Genomic DNA, 27,137 nt, shown 5'->3' on the forward strand with positions numbered 1-27,137 from the left:
TCTGCATTCCTGAACACCTAATCCATCATTCAGCACTCAGCTCCCTCGGTGCAGCCTCATCAGACTGCACTACTGTACGCAGTGCTTTCTGTGTCTGACAGGCTCTACTAGGCTATACATCTCTTATAGGCTGGGTTATGTTCTCAATTATCTTTGTATCCCTAGAACCTAACCTGATGTCCAAAACATCGTAAATGCTTATTAACTGGCTAGATTCAGAACAGAATACTGACAAGCAAATTCAGTAACATAAGTATTTTCTGAATAGAAATAAATCATAGGTTTCTGGGGCAGGAAAAGTGAGAGACCATCATATTAAATATGGCTTCTTTATAGATAGGAAAACTAAGACACAGGGTCAGCCCAGGAGAAAGGGCAAGTGAGGGCAATCATGCCCTCTGCATGATTCCCAATTCTCTCTACACATGCCTCTCTACATATAAAGACTTCCCATCAGCCTCCCAAGCTGCTGAGCTTTCAGGTGGGTGCCACCATGCCCAATCCTATGAATACTTTTAAAGTACGATTTTTGCCACTCAATAAGGCATTTCAAATGTTGAAATGACTGTGAATAATTTGTATATAATCATTTTATTTATATTTTATATATGCATATATGTGTATAAATTTCTTTCTGGTGGTACTAAGGATTGAACCCAAGGCTTTATGCTCTATCACTGAGCTATACCCCCAGTCCTTTTTATTTTGAGACAGGGTCTCACTAAGTTACCCAGGCTGGCCTCAAAGTTGTGATCCTCCCGCCTCAGCTTCCCACCATGTTGCTGGGCTTTCAGATGGGTGCTACCATGCCCAATTCTACAAATACTTTTGAAGCAACATCCACAATTTACCCAAGGCTTTGAGAGAAATAAAATTACACAAAGACACCTAATCATCATTTTATGTGCAGGGCACACTGGCCAAAGTAATTCTAACTATGATATGTTGATAATCAATATATAATTGTTCTTTTATCTCTAGAAATGACAGAAAATAATATCCAATTTCAAGCACTGGATTTGGAATTGGACAATATGGATCTTAGTTCCAATTCTAAAATTAGAATACTCACTAGTACATAACCTTGAACAAATCATTTTAACATACTTCAGCCTTGAGCTTCTTATGCAATGGGTATACTATCTGGGAAAACATAAAACACCATGTGACTGTAAGGTACTCTTACAAAGGAGCAAGACAATCTAGGGTTTTGTAAAAATATTTTTAAGTTTGACATACAGTTTTAAGCAGCAAAACTGAAAGGTACTGTAAGTATTCTGTGTTGCTTTAGACAAAAGAAGTCAGTAACTCAGTAAATAATTAATAGTCATATTTTCAGTTTGTGCATAATTGGGAACACATTCTGCTTCCAGCTCCCTAAATCCAGTGAAATAATACCTAGTTAATAAAATGTGTGCTTCTCAAACAGTAGACTTATAAGAAGTAAAATAGCATTTGATCTTTCTCAGACTAATAAGGACAGAAATCAAGATCAATATTAAGAACAATTTTATTCTTGAAAGTATATTTTTTTTTCCTTATGTATTTTACAGGCAGGGTGAAAAAGCAATTGAAAAAATTGTATCTATTTTATGGCCATTCTCTGAACCTAAAACCCAGCCACCACCTTGGTGGACACTAAAACCATCGTGATGTAAAAAGGACCTGGATATAGAAGGATCCTGTTCTCTCAGTCTCCTTCCAGTAGTTTAATGGACATTTGCCTTTCCAGGGAAATGTCTGGGATCAAAAATCCAACCCAATTATTATTATAAAAACATACTGAATTTGTAACTTAAAGAAAATCTAATAAAGAAAATTACAAAGTATGTCTCTAGTAAACTAATATAGAACAATAAAAATAATTTATCATTCACTTATTCTACAAACAAATTTCCTTTGAAAACCTGTTCAGTGGGGCAAAGCACTATGCTTAGATGATTAACACCTAAATTGCTCAAAGAAAATATCTAATCTAATGAATGCATAAGGTAAAAAAACAAAGAAAAGAATATTATCTATTGTCAAGAAGCACAACAATCACCTTTGTAAACTAAAGATTGTAGAATAACTGAATTAAGATGAGGGAGAGAATGTCAGTAACAACAAACTGAACTACCAAGGCACCCTAATACCTGTGCAAACTCTCAGATATGTCAGTCTGTATAGTTCCCCTAAATAAACTACATTCTCTCAGACTTTGCTTCCCTTACATATATTCTTCCTCTCAAATAGAACATTATCCCCTTGTGAGGGTACAGTCAAACATCACCCCTGCCTGAAATCCTTGAACACTGTCTTACACATTCACCATGGAACCTGCCCTACTGTAGCACAATGTGATGTCTTTGAAACATCAGTACATGTTTGATAAAATATTAATTTTAATAATCTCAAAGTTACCATACAAGTGCTTAATAGGTGCTAGCTACTGTTCTAACATTTTATATTTATCTCATGTAATTCCCAGAAAAAAAGCAGTGAACTAAAAGTATTTTCCCAATTTCACAAATAAGGAAACTGAGTCACCGTGTAGTTCTAGGTTCAGTAAGTGGCAGAGATAGGCCTTGATTTCAACAATCTTGACCACTCTACCTAAACTATTGTGTGATGATGCCAGGGACTACAAGAATCAATTCTGACTCCTCACATAACACAATTCGGCCTCCTACCTCCAGACCAATCATTTCTTTATACTCTACCCTTCAAAGCTTCTTTTTAAAGATGGAATCTAATTTTTAAAACATTACATGAATAAAACCAGTTTAAAAGTGAACTTATGACAAGAAATTATTCACAAATTAACCCAATCTTTAAGGTCTGAGGTTAATGAAGTTAAACTGCTAAAAGTGACGTATTTTATGCTAAAATGTAGTGCTACACGCTAAAACTGGAGAAACATCAGAGACCCTAAACAAAACAAACTTTTAAATTGGTCACTTCCCTATTCTACCAGGAAAAGCAATCATAAAACTAAACAAAGACTGGTCATTAGTGTTTCAAACCTTCATGCAGTCAAAAAGTAGGTACTAAATTATTCCTACTATTTAACAGGCTGGTAGAGCTAGTTAACTCACAGCATCTAAGAGAATTGTGAATTTACCTGTTTAAAAAATTTTTCAGGGGGTGTGGGGTGGGGTGGTAACTATTTGATATGCTTCCCCAAATATGATTTGAAGTGTAAATTAAGAAGGAAGAAACAGAAAAGGATGGTATTTTTACCTCCTGTAACAGCCCATCAGGTACTGCAGTCTGCACCACATCATGCCTCAGTTTTCTCAAGTGAAGAAGCTTCTCTCTATAATCACTCACTGTTGCAGGAACAAGTTCTGCCTGGCGTAATATAGCAAAGGCAGACTGCCGCTGACACAGCCCGTCACCCTGAACAGCCAAACACAACCCAAGCAGATCAACATTGGGGTTTATCCAAAAAGTAAAAGAATATTACATATAACTAAAGGTCTGAAAAATAAAAATAAAATAAAATATATTAATGTCTTAGGTAACTATTTTTGTTTGGTTTGGTTTGGTAAAATGTTCATTTTTCCTCATTATTTACTTTTTGGCAGGTAATTTAGGTTTAGTGTTTAGCACAGGATTGTAAAGTAAACAGAAAAGTAATTCTCACAGTGACTCAAACTGATTAGCAATATCTATTGAAATAAAATGTATACATACTTTTACTATACAATTCCAATAGTTTGCATTACAGAAATATAATATATATAACCCTACACAGAGGTTGTGAAAGGAGGTTCACTACAGTGTTTACCCACCAAATAGGGAACTGAAAAACTAGGATATTTTAAACTGTGGAATACTATTCAAAACTTCAAAAAATAAGGTAACACAATAGGTACTAACATGGAAAACTTTTATGATAAAATCTGCTTTAATTATGTATGTATACTGAAAAAGTTTAAAAGAATATTCATCAATTACCTAGATTTTTGTTTGTGGTCTTATTGTTAGGTGGGAGTAAGAATTCAAAAAGATATCAATTTCCATGAGATATTTATAAAGTGTGTTAGTTTTCTGCAAATATAACATTCTGGAAATTTAAAAAATGTGTAAAATTGTGTTTTTAAAAAACCTTCCACTCAAGCAGCTATAATACCTCCATCAATTCCGGAAGCCGAATGTCAAAATGGTTTAGGATCCTTATTGTCAAAAGCCGAATCTAGGGAAAGTAAAAGGCGTATTTCACTTACAAATTTATATGGAGGAAGAAACTCATTTACAGCCAGTAAGATCTAAGTTTTATAAAATAAAAAAAGATACCATTTGACCAGAGTCATAGACACCTATTCTATCCCTTATTTCATATTCAACACCAACAAATACCTAATTCAAAAAGAGCATATATATATATAATGACCAGACCAGATTAAGACAGCGATGCTGACCAATATTCCATATTGTTTTCCTGAATGATAACACTGTAAGTACTTCTGTAAATAAGTGCAAGGAACTGATTAAGCTTATAGTTCAACCAAAATCAGTATTATTTTTATTCCTAAGTAACCTACTCATATATTTCCACACACCCAAATGACCACCAGAATCATCAAGGGGGCTTTAAAACACCATGTACATTTTCCATTTCCACCCTAACCCTACTAAATCAGAATCTTTTGGGGTGGGAACCTGGCATTCATATTTTTATTAATCTCCCTAACTAATTCTGCTGCAGTTTGCAAGCTAATCTTTAGGAATCCTTGCTTTAAAGAGAAATCATTCCACAGCAGCACTTTCTGATTAAGGAGCTCTCATGACTTCTGGCTATACACATAAAAACAAATGGAGACTGCGAACATCCCACAAAACAGTATTACCTTAGATATACCAGTAGAAATGTTTCCTTGTAACTTGGGAAATAATTCCATCAAAGCTTCCTCAGAAAGTGGCCCTTTGCAGCCACATAAAGACAATCTCTGATAATAGAGATCAGCCAACAGCAATACAGATGGCTCCGAAGGAAATGTTCTGCAATGAGATATTTATAAGACCCAAATTGCACATACACCTTGGAGTATTTAGACAGTAAAATAAAATTATCACTGTTGAGGGAAATATAAAAGGTAGCATGGACAAGTTTTACTGGACATGTAGCATCATGATTTTATAGATGAAGAATCTGAGGCCTAGAGACCCTGAGTGCTCTGTTCAGGGCACATAGCTGATTGGAGGCAGAGGCAGGATTACAATGCTATTTTCACTCCATATACACAGCTGAAAAATGACAGTCACATAAAAAGAAGATATGTAATATTTATTAAGTGTCTGCTGGGTACTAGGCATGGAGCTAGTAAGAGGAGCAGCAGAGGAGTTCTGGTGTAGGGCAGCCCATGTCTTGACCCAGCCCCGATGCATCAGTGGCATAACCTTGAGCAAGCTTAATCTCTATGTACTACCTTCACCCAACAATTATTTACTCAATATTACTATATGCCAGTGACTTTTCTAGACACTGCAGATACAGCGGTTAAAAAAAAAAAAAAGACAACATTTCTATCTTTCTGGAACTGCATTCCAACAGGGAAAGATAGCCAATAAGTAAACTAACAAATAGTATGACAGTGATGAGTGCTGTGGAGGGAGGTTAAACAGAGACCAGATTATGGAAAGCAGGGTTGGAAGGAAATGAAAAAGGGAGCTAAGACGTATCTGGAAGAACATCTTAAGAGAGAAAGTAAAGCCACCACAGCCTGAGATGTGCTTGTCTGTGGGAACAGTAAGGAGAACAGTCTGGCTGAAACTGAGTTAACAAAGAACAGTGGCTGAAGATTTAGGAGTGGGAGTCATATGGAGCCCCAAGGAATCTGATAAAGACGTTGGATACCACTAGAGCAGGGTTTCTCAATAAATATTGGTACTATTGATATTTGAGGCTGGAATCTTTGCAGGGAGGTGACCTCTGCATGGTATGGTGCTTAGTAGCACCCCTAGCCTCTCTCCACTACATGCCAGAAACAAGAGTCCATTTCTCTCTCCAGTAGTCAATTTCTCTCAGTTAAGAAGCACTGTACTAGAAGGTTGTGAGCGATGGAGTGACATGACCTATCATCTTACATTTAAAAGAATAATCATTCTGGCTTCTGGTATAGACTAGAGAGCAGTAACACAAGGGAAGAAGTAAGGAAACTCATTAGGCAACTATGACAATGATCCATGCAGGAGATAACAAATGAGACCAGGGTGTTAATTTGAAACTAGTTCCCTTGGAGAACGCAAGTACCTACACCTTACAGAGTTGTAAGGATTTAATAATGTATAAAGTGTACACACAACAGCAATTTGCATATAAATAAATGCATTTTTTAACTATTATTGCATACATTATCCAAATTTGTTTGCACAAGGTAAGTACTATTATCCTTTCCTTTTTTAACTGTCCTCTGTTGAGTTATAATGAAGCTAAGGTCAACTAACTTACCCATGGCCTCGGAGTTACAAACTTCAAATCCAGTCTGAAGTGACAGTGAAACCTAGACACTCAGTGTAATAGCACAACACTGAGAAAGGCCCAGTACATACAATGAAAGATCATACCCTGACCTCAAAAGTGGATCCACTTCTGATGGGCTTCTAAGGCTAACTGCCACCTGGCCCTTTCCCAGAGGACATAATTACCCCATTCTGGTATGCTATGCATGTGTTTTGTTTCAAACACTCTAGCTGTCTTCCATTGCTTATACCAAGGACTAAAGGATGAGAAATTTTAACCACAACAGTCAAGAAAAGGGGAATATGCAATATGGTAAATATGGTGAATTCAAATAAATATTCCCTCTTTAAAGAAAGTTCATTTAAACCAATACAATTAACCATGGAAAAACATCAACTTCACCCAGATTTACAAATGTAAAGAGATTCTGGATTATTGCCATAAGTCTCCTAATTATCCTCTCAACTGGGTAAGCTAAGTGATCCCGTTTAAATCAATCCCCTGCCAAAAACCCTCTCCTTTCACTCAGAGTAAAAGCCAAAGCCCTTCCTCTACCTAAAGGTCATATACTGTCTGCTACTTCCACCTCTGTGTCCTCTTATTCTACTACCCACCCACTCTGCTTGGCCACAATACACCCCTTGCTGCTCAAGTTTATACACCTATTGCCCCCAGGGAGCATCTTAGACCCCATATCCCTCCTGCTTTCAAGTTTCTTCTCAGGTATCTCCTTCTATGTGAGGCCTTCCTTATTTAGAACTGCTACTCACCCTAACCTTCAGACTCTCCTACCCGAAGACTACTCTGGTTTCTTCATAGTATCTAGCACCTTTTTACATGCTGCTACATATTGTATTTATTTGTTCTGTTTAGTGTCTCTTCTTGCTAGAACATTAGCTCCATGGCAGTGAATTCTGTCTACTTCATTCCACTGTGTTTCCCAGTGCCTAGAATACAGCCTGGTACATGAGAAAAGCAAACAAATACTGACTGAATAAAAGGTGCTACTACCAAAATCAGAGGCTAGCCAAACTAACTTAAACAATAAATAATTAAATAAACTGGATTGTTTCAGTACACAGCAAAAAGATCACAAGGAAATTGTTCTGAAACACATTATGTTATGGTAGGGCAGAATATGACAGTGGTAGGAATGTGTCAGTTGGAATCATTAAAGAGGTTAAGAAAGTTCAACACTGTGCAATGTTACATTTGGGAACAACTGCCATTATAAACTCTTTACACTGCACCTTAATTTACACATATAAAACAATACTCCTTCACAAAGATGAATATGTGTTTAAAGACTGTAAAAAAAAATCTTATTTTAATTGGAGAATCTAAGTCAATATTAAATTTTACTATGTGAATACAATTCATGTATGAAATATCTTAGAAGAATTTTTGTTATGTCTGAATTATAGACAATTATTTTATGTTCTCAAAAATAGACTTAAATATTTTATTCATTATTAAGCCAAATAAAGATCTGCTTACTTACAATATTAAATTCTTTACACGTTCCACAGGAACCAAATGAAGAAGTTCAGAAGATTCTTCCAAACTTAGCAGAGTACTTACAGCTTGACAAAGAACAAATAAGTTTCCTAAGCACAGAAAGACAGAAAAAAATGCTTATTATTTCTATGACACAACTATCAAGTATCTTGTTTATCCAACATCTGATACTTATAGAACAAGTAAATTCACTTTAAAGTGAATCTGTGCCTTCTAAAAATTATCTGTCAGGTACCTGAATTAATAGAAAGGAAAAGAGAAGTTTCCAAGCCTTATATTTTATCTTTTTTAAGGTAAATATATATTTAGAAGTAGAGAATAATAACTTATTTGCCATTAATTGAGATGAGGATGAAATACTGGTTGGGCATCTCTAATCCAAAAAATCCAAAATCTGAAACATTTTGAATACTGCTATGATGCCCAACAAGTTCCGGATTTTGGAGCATTTCCATTTTCAGATTACCAGGTCAGGATGCTCAACCAATGAAGCCTATGTAAATATTCCAAAATCAGAAAAAAAATCTAAAACACTCTGGTCCTAAGCATTTCAGATAAGGGACACTCAACCTGAGTAATGACTCAACCCTCTGGATCTTAAAAAAGCCAAATTATCTTTGTATAAGACTCATGTTGGCATTAGTTTCTAATTTATAAAAAGTCACATACCAGTAGCTATTACCTTGAATATATTCAATTAATATTAATTAAACCCCATTTAATTTCTAGCCGAGGGGTCAGTAAACTGTGGCCCACAAGTCAGATATATTAGACAGTCTGTTTTTATATGGCCTATAAGCTAAGAATGCTTTTTGCATTTCTGAAGGGTTCTTAAGGAGGAAAAAAAAAAGCAACAAAGATAAAACATGTCTACAAAATCTAAAACATTTATTATCTGGTCTTTTTGCCAACCTTTGCTCTACACTCTAGACTACTCAACAGAGCTTTATACAATGTTAAAAATTATTGTGCTATTTTGTAGCCACAATCCAATATGGTAACTACTAGACAAATGCGGCTGCTCAGCACTTGAGATATCTTTTCTTATTTAAGTGAGTAAATGACTACCATGTTTATATGTTAAGAGAAAATACTGTGCTAGAATAAAACAAAATACTTGCTTTTAAATTGCTGTCTCATGTACATCTTGGTACACGAGAAAAGCAAACAAATACTGACTGAATAAAAGGTGCTATTTATATGGGAGATGTACCCATATATAATAGGCAATGAGGTGTGGGGCAGAAAAGTTCAATACAGCTTGGAAAAGGCAGGAAGGCCTTCTCAGAGGTACTATTACCTGAGCTCAGCTTTGAAAGGTAACTAAGAGTTAAACGAATGCCAAAACCTAGAATGGTCCCTAGGCACAGGGAACACATGTTCAAGGGCAAATAGAATATTATGTTGCTCAGGGTGAGAAACAGAAATGCCTGGAGCATGAAGTGTATGCCCGGGGTAGGGCAGGCAAAGGACACACAGAGCAAGACACAGGCTGGGGCTTGAACAGTTTTCTATGCCATGGCATCCTTCTGACACTCGACTTTCCTATGTTCAAGTCACCTTGATTTGGTCAACATATTACAGGGTACAAGTGAAACATGCCCTTCTTATGCTCTTTTTTCCGTATTTATCACATAAGGAGTTATGTCAGAACACAATGTTAGTATTATCCTCTGCTATTACATGTGTTTATGATTACTTTATGTGTGCCAGAAAAGACAAAGAGAACAAATGGTGATTGTAACTGACCTTTTCCGAAGCTCCCTCTGTCAACAGTCATGAAAAGTGATTCTATGAAGCATGTAACCAGTGGTATCACCTTCTCTTTCTCAAGAGGTCTGTCCAAGAAGTAGGGAGAAAAAGGGAAAAGTTCAGTCATCCAATGGCTTTTTCACAGAATGGTAAAGAACAACTAATATATTCTAGGCACATGCTATATTCCTTTCAAAATTAAAAGTTTATTTTCTTACCTAATGTGAGGTAAAACAACAAGGGCTGCCCAAGAATGTGAAAGGTAAGTAGTATTTTTACTTGGGGGTAACTGAATTACAGATAAGAGATGGTCCAAAACTGGAAACTGCTCCTTTCCTGCCTTGGATCTAGTCTTCTTCTGCCTTAAGTAGGACCTATAGGATGAAAATTCAAGTAAATGTTTAAAACTAGAGACAATGTAATCACTTATTGCCCTCGAAAGTTTGAAATGACACTGGTTCCTTCTCATTGTGGCACTTTGGGGGAGGAGGGAACTAGTGGTGGTGGTTGAACATAAGTAACTAAACAAATGTGAGTCCTTCCATTGATTTTCACTGTGAGGTCCTTTCAACTCCACTGGCTCTACTTCTTTCCATTTCAATTTGCTTCATAACTTAAACCAAGTCTCTCTCAGTTTTGGATATTACTTCTTAATTTATGTCTTTAAAAACTGGAGGGATAACTCATTCAAATGAACTAATTTCCTCTATTCCCTTTCATTTTTCATATGAATTTTACAACTTTCCAAATGCAGAATTGTTACAAAGTTACTGTACTAAAGTTAACAAATATCACAAAAATGATTATGATTTACAAGTAATCTCCTACTGCTTTACTGTGTATTATTACACAATAACATTTTCTGATATGACATGTGGTTTGGGGTATGTTAGTCTATATTATTCTTGCTAGCCTCTTTTTATTCTTGCCCTCATACTATGCCTCAATTCTATCTGAAAGAAATCTAAAGAAAAATTTATCATAAAGGAAAATTATTTGTTTTCCAATTTGTCCTCCATGTCTAGTTTTTTGTTTTGTTTATTTTGTTGTTTTGTTTTCCCTTTGGTGCTGGGGATGGAACTCAGGGCCTCAGGCATACTTGGTAAGTACTCTACCACTGAGCTATAACCCCAATCCCTCCATGACCAGTTACATTAGCTTATTATGCAAAAAAAGTGAAATGTCAGGTTTTTTACTCCTATGCCCTTTTTATTATTACAATTAGTCAAAAAGTCAGTCTCATACATATCAAGATACTGAATGATAGGAAATTATAAGAAATGGTTAATTTTAAAGGTCAGCTACTTAAAGTCACCACATCTTGATGTATAGTTTTTTTGGCAGTAACCATGAATCAACAATCTACAAAAATCTTACAAATTATTAAGATGTTTTTAAAAAAAGAAGGAAAAAAAGAATGATTAGTTGCCATGTCATTCCCCACCTTTTTCATACCTGCCATGAGTTCCTCTGCTGTGTTAAGGTTCTATGTGATCTGACCCTTGCTTACCTCCCTCACCTCCTGTCATCCACTCCCTCCTTCTCTAGAGCTCTTTACCCACAGAGACTTTCTCTTTCTGAAATAAGCTGAATTTATTCCTTTCCCAAAGTCTTTGTAATAACTCTTCCCTCCGCCTGGAAGTCTTTCATCTGGCTCCCACCAAGGCTGAATCCTTCTCAGCCCACACATTCTTGCTCCAGAAAGGAATACTGAGTGCCTCCTTCATGCTCCTTTTTATCACTATCTATAATCATCTTGCTTATGGGCTTATCTGCCTCATTCTGTCCCTTCCCATAAAATATTATCTCCCCGCAAAAGAAATCTTTTTCTTACTCATTGTTGTATACCAGTGTCTCCAACATTACCTAATACTATAAATATTTATCAAACAACAGAATACTCTGAAAAGCATTTTCACATTAATTATCTTTTTATCTTCAACAAACTTGATGAGTGGACTATTGCCAGACTACTGAAACAATTATTTAAAGCTATTCACAGAAGGAATTAAGACAAAAGTGACCATTTACACATACCATATCTCCGGGGCATGGGAGGGTGAGTAGCAGAGGAATGTTTTCTCAGACAGACAAGGAAGTTGTAGCCCTTGCCTTAAATTAATACATCCAATTTATTTATTGATTTTACCAAGTGACCTTCTCAGGAGGATTTGAGAGGGTTGAGACAACAGTGTGAGAAGGTCTGATATCCAGTCACATTAGTGCCTTGGCTTCAAGGAATTCAACCAACAAAGCAACTTCATTCCCATAATGAAGACACCATAATTGTGGCCACTTGCAAGGAATGGGCCTGCTAGAGATTGGTTTGAGGTTGCAAAATCAAGAGAAAAGGTTCAAAGGGATAATTCTATAGGAGTTACTCACTACCCACTCCTCAGGAATTGGAGTTCAGTCAATTAAAACACTAAAATTCTGTTGGCACATTTTAATAAAGAAGATAGGTTTAAAGTAGGCAGAAGATGTAAGTAGGTGTTAAAAGAGATGGGTTCCCTCAGAATCTCAAGTTGATCAACCTCCAAAGCTAACTGCTATGTGACTGTGGAGACAGTATCTCCCACTTCAATGGATGCTGTGAAACTTTGAAGCTGAGTGCTCAGCACAAACTCAACACATGTGCACTTCCTCTGACTACCTCAAAGCAAACCATAAACACAGAACAGATTGAACTAATCCAACAGACATGAAACCAAATGTAAACACAAAGGAATTACAAGGGAACCCATTTCCTAACCTACAGTTTCTAGAAGCTTATCCACCTGACTATTTGTAAAACGATAAGCTGAATCCTCTCACATATTTAAATGGATTGCTTTTAACTTCTAAAGGGTTCAACCTGTTTTGAATGAAATTAAGAAAGTAATTCATAGTCCTTTAAACAACTTAAATAAGGCAAAAGTATAAAATTTAAAAATGAACAATCACTTCATTTTTCCTCACCATCTCCTGACAACACAAAACAAAATGAACAGTCTTTGTATCCTTGGGGAGATGTTAATTCTCCCCAAATTGATCAAAAGGCTTAATGCAATTCTTTACAAAATCCCAGCAAAGTTTTTCTGTAGACATAGAAAAGCAAAAGGAATAGGAATAACTAAAACAATTCTGACAAAGAGGAATAATGAGGATTTTTACTTAAAAATCTCAAAACTTATTTTATAGCTAGAGAATTAAGAGTGTGGTATGGGAGGAGGAAAACTTTATGAAATGAGATCATGTTATGCATACTATATGTACAACTTGCTTTTTCCACATAATATGTATTACTTATTTATAAATAATCATTGATATTTATCTATCATTATATATGTTAAAACATATAGAGCTTCATTTTTTACAGCATTCTTGGTGCACTATATTTAAAAAGGTAATCTTACCAACACTACAGGAACAGACTTAGAGAACTCACCCCACCGTCTGCTGTGAGAAAACAAGAGGATACTTTTCAATCGCCATGGAGCCAGCAGTGGGAGGTGCTGCTTTGTTCAGAATAAGCTTGGCCAAAATGGCCAGGGTTTCATCTTTGACCACATTGTCATCAATTAAGAAGCAATTCTCAATATATAAGAGAAAGCTTGGCAGAAAAAGCTAAAGAAAAGAAAGGAAATCACACTTGTTAACAGATAAAAATTCTAGAATGGGTAAAAAAGAAAAAATCATAACATCTCAAAAAACCATGAATTCATAAACAAAGGATTAGGAATCCTAGTAGCATTAAAATTCTCCATAGGAACAATGAAAGAAGACAATGCAATACCCTAAAAACTGTGAAAGAAAATGATTTACAATCTAGAATTTTACATCCAGCTTTAAAAATGTATTGTAAGGAGAGAATTTCAGATGTACTAAATCTTTTATTTTAATGGGTGTTTTTTAGTTATACATAACATTAAAACCCATTTTGATACAATTATACAAGCACAGAATATTTTATTCTAATCCAGACCTCAGGACTGTCCCTTCCCCACTCCCTTCTCCTTCCCTCTACTGAACTTTCTGCCATTTACCCATAGTTGGTTGTTTTAATAATTAATTAAAAATCTTAAAACTTTTACCTCCATTTACCATTCTTGGGAACCCCTGGAAAATATAGTTCATTAAAATAAGAGAATAAACTGTAATAAGAAGGAAATCTGGGATCCAGGAAACAGGATTGAGAAGGAAAAGGACATCCTATTATAACATCTGTGTAGTGGGTTAAGAAAGCAACCCATTCAGAATGAATTGTAAAAAGAACTGACTGAACTGCTAACTTCTCAGACAGTTTGCCGTGTGACATGTATTTACAATGATGCTGGCAGACAGACTCTAGTTTTTAAAAGATAAAGTAATTACTAACTTCAGGAAAAATTCAAAGGCATGCAAAAAATGATACATAGTCATAAACACTCTTTGTTTACAGAAACCATGTGGTTCAACCAAAACCTGTGATGTAACTCTATCACAAAGATGATTTACTTTTTTTTATCCATTAACTATATGAAGAATTCTACAGATTAGGACAAAAACTAACAAACTAAGGAAAAGTAGTATATTCAGATGACCCAAAAATATAAAGCAAATGCCAGAAAAAAAATAGCAAAAATCATTCATATTGGTCGGTGCTGGTAAAGTGAATGTGGAGGACAAATGACTATCTTTAGATGTATGCCACTATTTTAAATTACATAAAAATGATTAAAAACAAAAACAAACAAATAAACGAAGGTCTGGAGGGAAATGGAAGAAGAAAAGACATAGTCGCTAAGAAATCAAGAGTGAGATAAAGTCCACATGGAGCAGAAATGAGATCTAGGACATGAACAATAGAGGTGTTTTTTTTTTTTTCCTTTCAGTTTTTAGTCAAATAAAATTATATATTATTAAGAATTGATACAAGAGGTCTTTGAATTATAACTATTAATTCTACCTTTGTCTCCAGCAGAAAGTAAGTATACTGCAAGGTTATTAGTTACAGGATGTGGCAAATACTTGATGGCCATAAGAGGAAACAGGCAAAATAAACTCTGGATTTGACAAAAAGATTTGTTCTATCAGGTATTTCTTTTAAAGCAATGAAATAAACTTTCAATGTTCCTCAAAAACAAGCTGTTTCAGATACTATTTTCTATGCTTCAAATTCACCTAAAAGTTTCTTAAACTGTTTTTTTCAATTTTACTGCATGATTTTGTAACTAGCTTAAAAATTATTAAAGACAGATTGTTTGCTATATATCATTTTAAATGCTTTAGCATTTGGAATAAAGTTTTACCTGTAAACCAGAACTGAATATAATTTCTTTAAAGTAAGAAGCGACTAAAACATCAAACACTAAGTCTGTTTCTCTCCAAAAACAAATAAAAATCACAGAATTTCAAATTTGGTTATTTTATCTCGACAGATTCAAGGAACACTCAAAACTTAGTATCTTGCTCACCTGCTCAAACTGCTTCATAGCAAACATGACTTCAGAAAAATCCAAAATTAAACGTCTTTCCAATGTGCTCTCAAAAATCTGCAAACCACGGGTAAAAACTATTAATTTAAGTATAATTAGAGAATACCTTCCCCTTTACCCCAAAGAAAGTGAATACATTAACGGAATGGAGGGCACATCAACCAGCATGCTGTTCCAAGGCTCAGCCTTCTCCAAAGGAACTCACACAGATGCAAGGGGCATTGTTTTATCAATGACAGAGGCCCTGCCTAAGGATTTTCCCCAGCTCCACAAAATTGTAAAAGGGCAAAAAGCATGATCCTAACCTTTCCAATGTGTCCAGCTGCATTATGAGATGCTAGAAAGCATCTAATATATCCATTTTCAATCACACTTCCCTCCAAACCATCTCTCAAAAATCACTAAAATGTCAGTCTCTTCAAATCATGCCCCTGCTTAGAATTCTTCCAGGGTCCTCCATGACTTGTAAGATAAAACCCAACTTATTTTTCCAAAGCTGAACAGAGCTTTGTGGCTATCACATCACACTTCCTCAAGTGTCCATGTGCCCAGACTGTACACATTTCTCAATACAGGTCTTTGCTGTCCCTTCTTAGTGTTTTTAAACTCTTATGACTGGCAGAACAGAACCTTCAAGGACTATTTCAAATATAAATCTTCAAAAATGTTTTCTCTGTTCCTCAATCCCAGGCAGAATTAATGGTTATAATTCAATATGTATCTCAAACAAATCAGTTCTCTAGATTTTAACTACTGACTCCCAGGCCCATTCTCTAACATCACAAACTGTAGGGATTACAGGGTTATCCCTGGAACACCTAGTTCACACATAGTAAGTTATCCATGTTCACTAAATATTTGCTCTCGAGATTTAGCTTTTACCCCACTTTATTTCCATTACAGCATACAACACGTCTTCTTAACAAGATTATAAATTCCTTGAGGACAGAGCCTTTGTCATGCTTCATTTGTATTCCCCAGCAGGCTTACTCGATGCCAAACATGTTATTAACTACTCAATTACTATTTGTTGAAATAAATTACTTTTTCTATAGTTTCTCTGATGAGGGTCTCCGGCAAGGAAACATTTTCACCAAGAATCAAAGCAGAAATCACATCCAAGAGAGTTTCCCAGCAAGATGTGGAGAGATTGGGTATTTGTAATGTTTCAGACAGTACCTGCAAAGATAAAAGAAAAACAATGTAAAATCCACTTTTAATCAACAAGCTTTTAAACATATTAAGTTGGGAACTCACCTTACACACATCAGTAGGTTCAGTTACCTTTGATCCATTTCCATGTTTCACAAGTATCAGATATATTTCTAATAACCTTTTAATCTGTTCAGAACTTTCATAACAGTTCTTTTTTGTTACTTTGTTATGTAGGTCCAGGAGTGATTCCTGCAAACAATGGATTTAACAGAGAAAATAACTGAAAGATACTAAACTCAATTTTTCATCCAATAATGAAAATGTTGTGACCTATTTGCACTTTTTCATTCTTTTGCTTTGAAAGGAAAAGACATTTATGGGGATACACTAGATAATGAGAGATACCATTTACTGAATGATCAATTCTTAATTCTTTGAAGTAATTAGCATTTTCACAGCAACCCTGAAGTAAAGAATATTGACATCATCCTTACTGATCACGAGACTGAGGAATAGAGATTTAAATTAACTTCCCCAAATTACACTAGTAGTAAGTGGTGGAGCCAAGATTTAAACAGACAGTGTGGATCCAGAGCCTCTCTTTTTTTTGGGGGGGGAGGGGGTGGGTAACCAGAGATTGAAGCCAGGTATCACTGGGCCACATCTCTAGAACTTTTTAATTAATTATTTTTATTTTGAGATGGATCCCACTAAGATGCCAAGGCTGGCTTTGAACTTACAATCCTCCTGCCTCAGTCTCCCAAGCAGCTGGGGTTACAGGTGTGTCCAAAGGTTCTTGTAACACTATACATCACTGTATCTCAAGACATCATATCAAATAAAAAAAAGTACTAAGGGTAATGGAGAGGAAAATCTTAAAATGTAGGTAGAAGAGTGCTCTCTCTGATAGACTCAGAACAACAACAAAAAAAACACTCAACACTTCTTATTATATACCCATCTTTAAAACTTAGAACTCACTTGCAAACAGTCAAAAAATGTACCAAAATGTTCCTTGTAGATGTGGAATACAGTGGATTTGGCCATGTTTTTGAGTGTTTCTCCAACTAAAATCCATGGTAATTGAGTTTCTGTTTCAGTAACTGGTCCTAGTTTTTGCAAAATTAGTTTCACTGCCTGTAGTAATACAAGAACAATTTAAATTATTTTTAAGTATTAAACTGTGATTTACCATTCTAAATTAGCTACCTTAAAAATCTGTTCAAGAATTACCAAGGATATGGGAGCTTTGATGGTTAACTGTGACCCAAGGAATTCCCAAACTAGGGTGGGGAATTTTATTGTACAACTGACCCTCTCTACCTACTTGTGCCCATTGATATCTGTGTTATTACCTCCTACTATCCACAATGAAGAAGATAGAAATGACTCTGAAAGTAAACATACCCAGGGTTGATGTGTCAGAAAGCATTCTACTCTCAAGTATAACTAATTAGAACCAAAAAATGTACCTAGGGCCTACAGCAGGAAGCAATGTTATTAATCCTCTAATTTTCCCACTTAGTGCTTTGTATTTGTTCTAGGTTATCTATCCTTCTGCCATAACATTTGCCTAATTCTTCTCTATTTTTCTCTTTAATCCTTTTACATAGACCCCACCCACAACTTCCCATCATTAATTACCTGGCCTGTACAGGAGTGAAACATATTTCTAACTCCTTTGCACATTTCAAAGAGCAACTGCCCAACACCTTCCACCTTTTCTGAATGGTCATTAAGATCAAGGAACATTAAATTGAAAAGTGCATTTTTATCAGAGACCTAAAATATAAAATGAAAAAGTATATTTTCAACAAAAATACATTCAAATGAAGAAATCTTACTTCCTATTCTACATATTCTTATTTAAACATACTTAGCAAACAAACATTTGTAATGTTCTTGAGTTACTACAATAGTGTACTCTCGTTTGTACAATCACATAGAGGAGTGATGAATTCACTAGTATGATAGGCAGATACCTACCCAAAAAACTACATAAGGCAACATTCTATGATTTAAAGCAAATCATATATTTGTATTTTATGAGTGTGGAAGAATGTGATACCTATTTTGTTGTTGTTGTTGTTACAAAACCTGTCTAAAATTTACTAGGGAAACTTTTAGACAAACATAAATCACACTACGCTACCATTTTTCAAGGAAACTGTTACACAACTTCCTGTTCATCTTACTGTGAATGTATTACGGATTTGAATTTGAAAATACTTTTGAAATATACACACAGAAAGTTACCAAAAACCTAAATAACAAGAGTGACCCCAAATTACATCAAATTAGTTAGTGAGCAAAGACTAAACTTTACAGAGATATAGTCAAAGTAGTATCAGGTTTGTCTATGTATTCTAAAAGGTTAAGCCATAATAGTCATATTATTACAAAGTGTCTACTTCTGGTCATCAGATTCTTGATGATCAACTAGCAGCAAATATATAAAACATCAAACTAACCTTTCTCATCAAAAATGTAAAGCTTTCAGCAGCAAAATTTCTTATGTGTAGTTTTTTATGAGCCAGGAGTGTACTATACATGCTATAAATGAGAAAAATAAGACAATTTATTAACCATATAACTCTAATAAAGATATACTACATGTCAGCAATAAAACTAACATTGTGCTAAGCATGCGAGGAATACCTAAGAGGTATAACACAAGTTTAACATCTTAATTACTGGGAGATTTGACATGTCAAATGCAAGACTTGAGAGTCCCACATTCAGTGGTGCTGGTCTTATAGCAAAGACTCCATGAAAAGCTAAAATTAGCAGTGAGTTCTGAATGACAGAAATTCTATAGGGAATGTTAGGATAAACAGAAGAATAAAGACAGAACAGGCAGCATTGATCATGGTCAAGAAATAATAAGGAGGCTATTCTGTCTCAAAGAGGAAGAATGTTGGTGGTGAGATGCAGAGGCTAGGGGAGAATAAAGGTGGGAGGCTGAAAAAAGCTGCAGAAAAAGTTACTCAGGTAAACAGATAGCTGTGAACACCAAGCAGATTAATTTGAACTCTAACTTACCTCTACGCAAGAACTTAGTCTGTGTTACTTTCATTTAATCAGCACAAGAACTCTATGAGATGAGTACTATTATTACTCTCATTCTACAGATAATGAAACTGAGACAGAAAGACTAAGTAACCTGCTGAAGGTCACATATCCATGCAGCTATAACAAATTACTTACATAAATTGGCCTCTCTAATATGGAAGAGCATGGAATATGAATCTCTCTCTCATTTTGGCCATATTCCTAGTTCCCCACAACTTCTTCCTCACAGCAGGTACTAATAAATAATGGCTAAATAACAAATACTTTCAGAAAGATTAATTTGGGAGCAAGAGAAAGGATAAAATAAAGGGGAGGGGGGAGAGACAGGTAATCCACTTGGAAAGCTGATAACATCATGCAAACTTGGGCTGATGATAGAGGAAAATGGTGAAGGATAGACCCAAGAGACATTAAAGTATCTGCTGCAATGAAATAAAAAATCTTACAGTAGTCCACAAGACCCACCATGAACTGGCCCCCATCTACTAGTACTCTGACATCACCTAATTGCTCTTATTATTATTCATGTTCTTCATTGAACATGCCAGGCATGTACCCCAGATGTTTCTCCCCCATTAAAATGTCTTGGAAAGAAGAGGGATTTTCATCTTTTATTTGTGACCATATCTCAAGTGCCTTCCAAGCAGAGAGCATTCAGTAAATACTCAGAATACGTGTGTACATAACAGCATCAAGTGGATTTAGAGTCCTTGAAGATGACTGTGTCAAATATGCTTTCAAGGTGTGATACAGGAAGACTGTCAGTATAACTGATAAAAAATGGGCAACCAAATGGGACTTGGTACAAGGTATGCCCTTAGTTCATATTTATGAGCACAGGAATAAATAAAAGGTAAGAAAAGATGGTGTGAACAGAGATGTGTTAAAAACCTGGTTTTAACAATATTCAAGTAAAAATATCCAGGCCACTGAAGATGTCACACACTGAAAGCAAATAAATTTAGAATTAAAGAACTTTTCTTAGGGGACATAAAAGTGATAGTTTTTATGACAGCTGAAGTTATAAAACCAAATAAACTATACTCCCCTAAAAACCTCATAGGTTGTTAATGACACAATCTTGGCTTTTAATCATTTTATTCAAAGCTTCATAGAGAACTAGTCAAGAGTAGAATAATACTTCTTTCTCATTCGTTGTTCAAAGTTCCTAAAAGAAAAGGGTGGGCAGGTAAAGGGGGTGGCACAAAACCACTGTTCTATCCCATACTCACACTTTCTGATAGCGGGTAAACAGTTGACCGATGATCTTAAGTATTCCTGTGGCGATTACCACGTTGAAACCATCAGGAGACCAAATCCCATCAAATACCAAATTTAAACAGATAATAATCTTTCCTTAAAATGCTACCATGGAAGTCATTCTCCTTCCCTATCTACATAAGCTCAAAAATACTGGGTATCTCTTTTGGCTTAGTAAGCATAATGGTAGCTGGGTAAATAAGTGTTTAAGACAGGATTCTGAAAGAGTTCATGGGTTTTAAGGAAACAGCATTATACTACAAATAGTTAAAATGAAAGCTGTGTAATATAAATGATAATAAACAAATGCTTTCACTTCTGGTAAAGGTGCCTGGGAATATTTTTGGAAGTTATGAAATCCAAGTTAGGTTTGGATGACTGGGTATAATTTCAATAGTTGTAGATGAGAGAAGGTTAGGTCAATATAAACAAGACACATTCAACGCAGATTGCTAGACTAGATAATGAGTCACTTTGGCTGGCAAATCAACTCTATATAAGGAAATAATTAGGCATCAAGTTGCAAAGATAGTTTAGAGTCAGGAAGCGGCCAGACAGAAGAGAAATATAAATAAAAAAACATACTGGAGAGAGAAAAGGGTCACCTGTATATATTGGACATGTCCTTCACCATCAATCTCCACAGGTACTTGTAAAGATATGACAGTGAGGTAAAAGCCCATTCTAACAATTCGGTGTCCTGGGTCTCTAGGATAGATGTGATGGTCAGGAAAAAATCTTGAAAGTGTGGATAGAAATCCATCTGCAGATCTCGTGCCAACTGTACAACCAAACTGGATTTAAAAAAGAAGAAACTGATTATGTAGTTTTTTTTTTTTTTAAATAAAGGCTATAAATCTATATGATGATAGATTACCTATGATCATCAGATTAATTAATTCAAAAATACTTCTAAATCAAGTCTTAAGAGATACAAAATTCTTCAGATCTTAAAGTGTTCAACAAAAAAATCAGGTCAGAAGGTGCATTCCTTCAAGGTTGTAGTTACCTGCTTCCATAGTATAAAAAAAAAAGGGGTTCTTTTAGGAGTACATGAAAAATGCAAAATTACACACCTAGGATTCTGTTTAATGATAATGCACATTTTCCTGATATTCTGATCTAACAGGAAAGGTAAATTCTTCTTGTTTCTAAATTACAAATATCTGATCCAAGGCATGTGCAGCTATAAAACACAATCTTTCTTAAAAATTAAAAAAATATCAAATTTTCTCTCAAGATGTTACTTACTCCAAAAGGGGTTGGTAGGCAAAACTGTTCTTAATTTGCAGGTGAGTCTTCAAACTCTGAACGATCTCATTTTGATGATAGACCAACTGATTAAATGATTGGCATTTGCCAATAACTTCTTTGTAAAATTTGCCTGGGTGAAAAAAAGAGAAAGGAATGTGTTCTGCTTTCTATCCCATTATTATTTAGCTGTTTTGAACATATAAAGTACAAATTAAAACAAAATTTAAAATACCGAAATGTTCCGTAAGATTTAATTCTCTCCATTTCAGCAGACCCTCAAAGAAGTAGGTTTCAACCTCCTGCCAAGATTAAAGCAGTCCATTAATCAGACAAGTACAAGAAAACTATGACAAAGTTTAACAATAATAATAATGATAATAATATTAATATGTAAGACAATAACTAAGAGTTTAAAGTCTTTTTTAGTTGTTTTTGAAAAGTATGTTAACTAACACTTTAAAAAGCAATTAGAAATGATAGTATCAACAGATAATTTATAAAAACAAAGTTTTAGGCTGGAAATGTAAATCAGTAGCACAATGTTTGCCTTCCATGCACAGGCCCTGGGTTTAATCCTGAGCACCAACATATAAAAGTAAAATAAAAACAATGTTTTGTTGATTTGGTTGTAATGAATAATTCTCTAAAGCCCACAAAATAGTCATATAGGAAAAAATTCTTTTTCTATTTTATTTTATTTTTTTGCAAGTTTAGACACAGAAAAAAAAAAAGTGCTGATTCTTTACAGTTCTTTCATGGTGATTTTGGAAATAACTGCTACAACTTTATGGCGAAGATATCTGGCATTTCTATTAAAATTAAAAATAGATTTACCCTTTGATCTAGCAACTCTAGTTTTTTGAAACAAAAAACTTCAAACATAGAAGTACAAAAATGTATATTCAGTTCTACTATAGTGGAAACAAAACAGCCTAAAAGTCCAACAATAGGAAAACTGTTGGAATAACTATAGTCTAAATGTAGTAAAATATATTATGTGGCTATTGAAAAAGAAGTTCAATCCCCAGCATTAAAAAACAAAACAAAACAAACAAACAAAACCCCACTATGTTTTATATTAAACTAGGAGGATATTGAATGTTGATATATTCCCAAAGTGACAAAAGCCAAGTTACATAGTGAAATATATGTTGGGATCTAATTTTTACAAAACAAAAACCTCTGTAAATGTTGGCGTATGTTTATATGAGTATGAGAGAAAACTGTGGAAGAATACACATATACTGAACCATTAATGATGATTTCCTTAGCAATAAGGAGAACTGTCTTTTTTCTAAGTTCACAACATATTGGTTATCTCATTAACACAGTATATATTATTTTGTTCTTTGAAAGATAAAGCCAATAAGCAAATCATTACCATGCATGTGTATATATGCATATATATACACACACACATACATATACAGAGAGAAAGACAGAGACAGAAAATACCTAGGCACATACCTGAACAACATGCCAAAAAAATTTTTTTTCAGGGCTGGGGCTGTGGCTCAGTGGTAGAGCACTTGCCTAGCATGTGTGAGGCACTGGGATTGATTCTCAGCATCACAGATAAACAAATAAAATAAAGGTTCACTGACAACTAAAACAATATTTAAAAAAATTTTTTTCCATTAAATTGTGCTTTGAAAACTTTAAAAGATAAAAATGAGGTAAAATAAAAATAAATAAGGAGAATATAGGAAAAAGAAAATCCCATTAAATTTTATTTAGCACCCCCAAGGTAGAAGAAAACTAAACATTACAGTTTAAAATCTAAATGAAAAAGATATTTCTAGCATTCCATACTGACTGACACATGTCAGACACTTATGACATACCACATCCCTGCTCTTCCCACCAAGAGATGGAGTCTATTTCCTAATCTCATGAATCTGGCCTGGCCTCAAGACTTGCTCTGGCCAATAACATTCAATGGAAGAGACACTGTGACACCAAAAGCAAGGCTTTATGAAGTTTTGCAGCTTCTACTTTTACTCTCTTAGAAAGATTCTCCATCATAAAAAGAAGACTAGTCTATTGGAGAAAAAGAGGCATGAGGAGAATCAAGACCAGCAAGCCCCAGCCAGCTGCCAATCATGTGACTGAGGCCATTCTAGACCACCCAGCCCAGGATCCTATCCCATGCTCTCTAAATTAACATTCTACCCCTTAGTACTTTTGAACTTTTCTATGGCTTAAACTATAAACCATCTGCTGAATGTCAAATCTAATTCTACCTCTGAAATCATCTATTCTCGAGATCCATATACCCAAATATCTTTTGAATAGTATCATTTTCATGTCCATAGGTACTGAATATCAAATTCTACTAGTCTCAAATGCAACAAATTATCTTCTCTCCAAAACTCATGCTCCTCTTCCTACAACTCTATCTTGATAAGTGACATCCTCAATCACCCAGTTATAAGAACCAAAACCTTTAACACCATTCTCCTCCTTCCTGCATATCCAGTAGGTCATACTTCCTTAGTATCTTTGGAATTCTTCCCTTCTCTCCATCTTGACTGGAACTACCCCATAATAATTTCTTACTTAAAATAACTACCAGATCCTTACAACTGGTTGCTCTGACTCAAGACCCATTCTTTCCTCTACACTAAAAGCAGATCAAAAACTTAAAGCTTGATTCACGTCTCTCACTCCCACAGCTTCAAGAAAAATCTGAACTTAGAATGGCATATGAAATTCTTTCTTTGTATTGCCTTAAATGTGACATGCAATTTCCTAGCCTCTGTTCCTTTATGTAGGCTTCTCCCTCAGCCTGGAATAGTGCTCCCTCTCCTGCTTGCCATGCCAAAATCTATACAAACAATGAAATTCAATTCAAGTAGCATCTTGTCTAGATCACCTCTTTGACACCACATTCTATACCTCCAAAGCATTTAGGGTACTCTGTCTTCACTATGAGTTCCCAAAGCATTATGTGCTTACCTAGGTAACATGATTTAACACACTGAACCTATAAAGACACAATGCATTCAAAGACACAGTGAGTAGACTTTGACTAGAGCCAAATGAAGAATAAAAACTAAAGTTGAATTCTCAAGTTAAAGGCATGTTATACAAGACCTTAAAAGGTTAGTTAGTGAAGGAATAATGAATTGATACAGTAAAATGAGGAAGATTTCTGTCCAAAGGGATGACATAGTTAGAAGTGATTAGAACTGGAAAATCATGTAGTCTAACCCCCCAATTTTTTTTAATAGAGGAAACTAAGCCCCAGAAAAGTGACTTCATCAAAATCACTTTAAAATAATACAAATATGCAGCAGTGCTCAGAATGCACAAGAGAAAAGGAAAGGCTTGAATCACAAAAGCCAGTTGATTATCAAGTCAAATCAACTGCCTTTATAGCATCACTCAACAGAACTTTCTGCAAGGATGGAAAGAAATGTTCCCTATCTATACTTGTCCAATATGGTAACAACTAGCCACATATGAACGAGCTCTTTACATTTCAAGTATGGCTTCTGTGTGAGACACCACAGGTCTAATACATTTCATGCTCATGTAAGAATAGTTTGAAAAAGAAATCACTTTTATTAATAGAGAACACTGAAAAAAAAATACAGGAAAAGCATCACAAATACTTTAAGACTTTCTAATATCACATTTTCTTACCTCCTTATAACTTGCTGTTCTATCGATACGGTGAATAATATCAATATTCACATTCCCCAATCGTTCAGCAAATGTAAGAAACTGGGGAGGGAAAGCATATTTAAGATACATTATCATTTAGTACTTATAGCATCTTGAATATCTGAGTGCTATATAATAATCATATGTGGGCAATTTTCTTGTGAAACCAAAAAAAAAAAAAGTGTAAAGGTTCAAAAACCCTTATGTGCAATCATTACAAATAAATGTATGCTTTGCTTGGCATTTCAGACTTGTGTTTTCTATCAATCATAAACTACATAAACGAATTTTAAACTAAAAGAAAGCATCACTGATGAAACACAAGGGTAAGTATAAAAACAAATGAATGGCACAAGACTTTAAACAAAGACACTGCATTACTACTGGAGGATAATTAATTTTTCTGTATATTTGCATTAAGTTCTTCCAGCTATGTCATTTCAAATAAGATTTCCATACTAGACTGGTAAACCTAGGTAAACGCTGACGATTAGATTATCTGGATTTATTAGTTTCACACCACTACACAAGCGCAGGGACCCGCTAAGTTGTTGCAATAAGAGTGATTTTTAAACCTGCAATAAGAGTGATTTTTAAACCTGGAAACAAATTGCCAGGAAGCACCCAGAAAAAGAGCAACAGTAGCCATTAGCTGGAAGTCACTTATCTTCTCCAGCTCGGTTTTTAAAGATAAAAAACCAAGGGAGATTCTGGGATAATAAATTTCACTCTAGACTGAAAGGAACCCGGGACGGCCCAAATCTCACAAGCTGTCAGCGAAAGCTTGAAAACTTTCCCTCTCCACTTTTACTACACCCGGAATCTTCCACTTTCGCCAGAGCCTCCTGACAAGTGTCCCACGCTCTGCCCAGACTCTGCAGCCCCAAGAGTTCCTGTGCCAGTCTTAAGCTGAGGCAGGAGGTACCCGCGGCTCCCGGCCCAAGCACTCGCGCTCACCCGGTAGGTATTCTCGGTCTTGTGGGAAATGGGTTTTATCTTCATGGCTGAAGAGGGACAGCGGCACGGAGGGCCTCGAAAAGGGTGGAAGCTACAACCGATCGCTGCCAGGAGAAAGTGGCTCGCATGCGATACTCTCCGAGTCTCAGTGGCCCAGTCTTTCTCACGTGCGGATGGAGTCCCAGGGCAGCGCCATGTTGGGAGCGGGGTGGAGCCTGAGTGGGTCACGTGGGCGGAAGAAGCGTCGGAGCAGGCGCACTCTCACGGATCGGAAGCGGGCGAGGGGCGGGGCCGCGTTGTCCTGGCTGGCACGTGGCTGGGTGTTTTTTTTTCTTATTAGCAGGATAAGTGTTTTTATTATAAAAGAAAACATGCGGTGCTTGGGATGTAGCTCATGCTAGAGCACTGCCCTGAGTTCGATCCCAGCACCCCCAGGAAAGCAAAAAAAAAAACCAACTAAGTTTGTCATCATTAGCAGCTAACATTAGCTGCTCCTCACTATTACCCTGCACCGTGCAAAAGCCCTTTCCATTCATAATTTCACAGTAAAGCTGATTGTGAACGCTAAGCATAAAGGAGGGTTGTATCTTCAAGCC

The 27,137-nt window shown here is 35.5% G+C and overlaps 1 protein-coding gene across 1 annotated transcript in view; it reads right to left on the reverse strand.

Moving 5' to 3' along the window:
- Nucleotides 1-26,735, reverse strand: part of Utp20 (UTP20 small subunit processome component) — a 94,323-nt gene extending 67,588 nt beyond the window's left edge. The window contains exons 1-18 of the mRNA XM_071609595.1: nucleotides 26,542-26,735; nucleotides 25,564-25,644; nucleotides 22,148-22,214; nucleotides 21,913-22,045; nucleotides 21,267-21,455; nucleotides 18,801-18,882; nucleotides 17,974-18,111; nucleotides 17,311-17,466; nucleotides 16,432-16,578; nucleotides 16,219-16,353; nucleotides 15,154-15,231; nucleotides 13,146-13,324; nucleotides 9,937-10,092; nucleotides 9,716-9,804; nucleotides 7,950-8,055; nucleotides 4,836-4,986; nucleotides 4,118-4,180; nucleotides 3,223-3,381 (exon numbers count right to left, since the gene is read on the reverse strand). Of these exons, the coding sequence (XP_071465696.1) occupies nucleotides 3,223-3,381; nucleotides 4,118-4,180; nucleotides 4,836-4,986; nucleotides 7,950-8,055; nucleotides 9,716-9,804; nucleotides 9,937-10,092; nucleotides 13,146-13,324; nucleotides 15,154-15,231; nucleotides 16,219-16,353; nucleotides 16,432-16,578; nucleotides 17,311-17,466; nucleotides 17,974-18,111; nucleotides 18,801-18,882; nucleotides 21,267-21,455; nucleotides 21,913-22,045; nucleotides 22,148-22,214; nucleotides 25,564-25,644; nucleotides 26,542-26,586 (2,154 nt within the window). The 5' untranslated portion in view covers nucleotides 26,587-26,735. The remainder of the gene's footprint in view (nucleotides 1-3,222; nucleotides 3,382-4,117; nucleotides 4,181-4,835; nucleotides 4,987-7,949; nucleotides 8,056-9,715; nucleotides 9,805-9,936; nucleotides 10,093-13,145; nucleotides 13,325-15,153; nucleotides 15,232-16,218; nucleotides 16,354-16,431; nucleotides 16,579-17,310; nucleotides 17,467-17,973; nucleotides 18,112-18,800; nucleotides 18,883-21,266; nucleotides 21,456-21,912; nucleotides 22,046-22,147; nucleotides 22,215-25,563; nucleotides 25,645-26,541) is intronic.
- Between the last annotated feature and the right edge of the window lie 402 nt (nucleotides 26,736-27,137).

Source organism: Marmota flaviventris, chromosome 3 (assembly GCF_047511675.1).
Source record: "Marmota flaviventris isolate mMarFla1 chromosome 3, mMarFla1.hap1, whole genome shotgun sequence".
Lineage (NCBI taxonomy): Eukaryota > Metazoa > Chordata > Mammalia > Rodentia > Sciuridae > Marmota > Marmota flaviventris.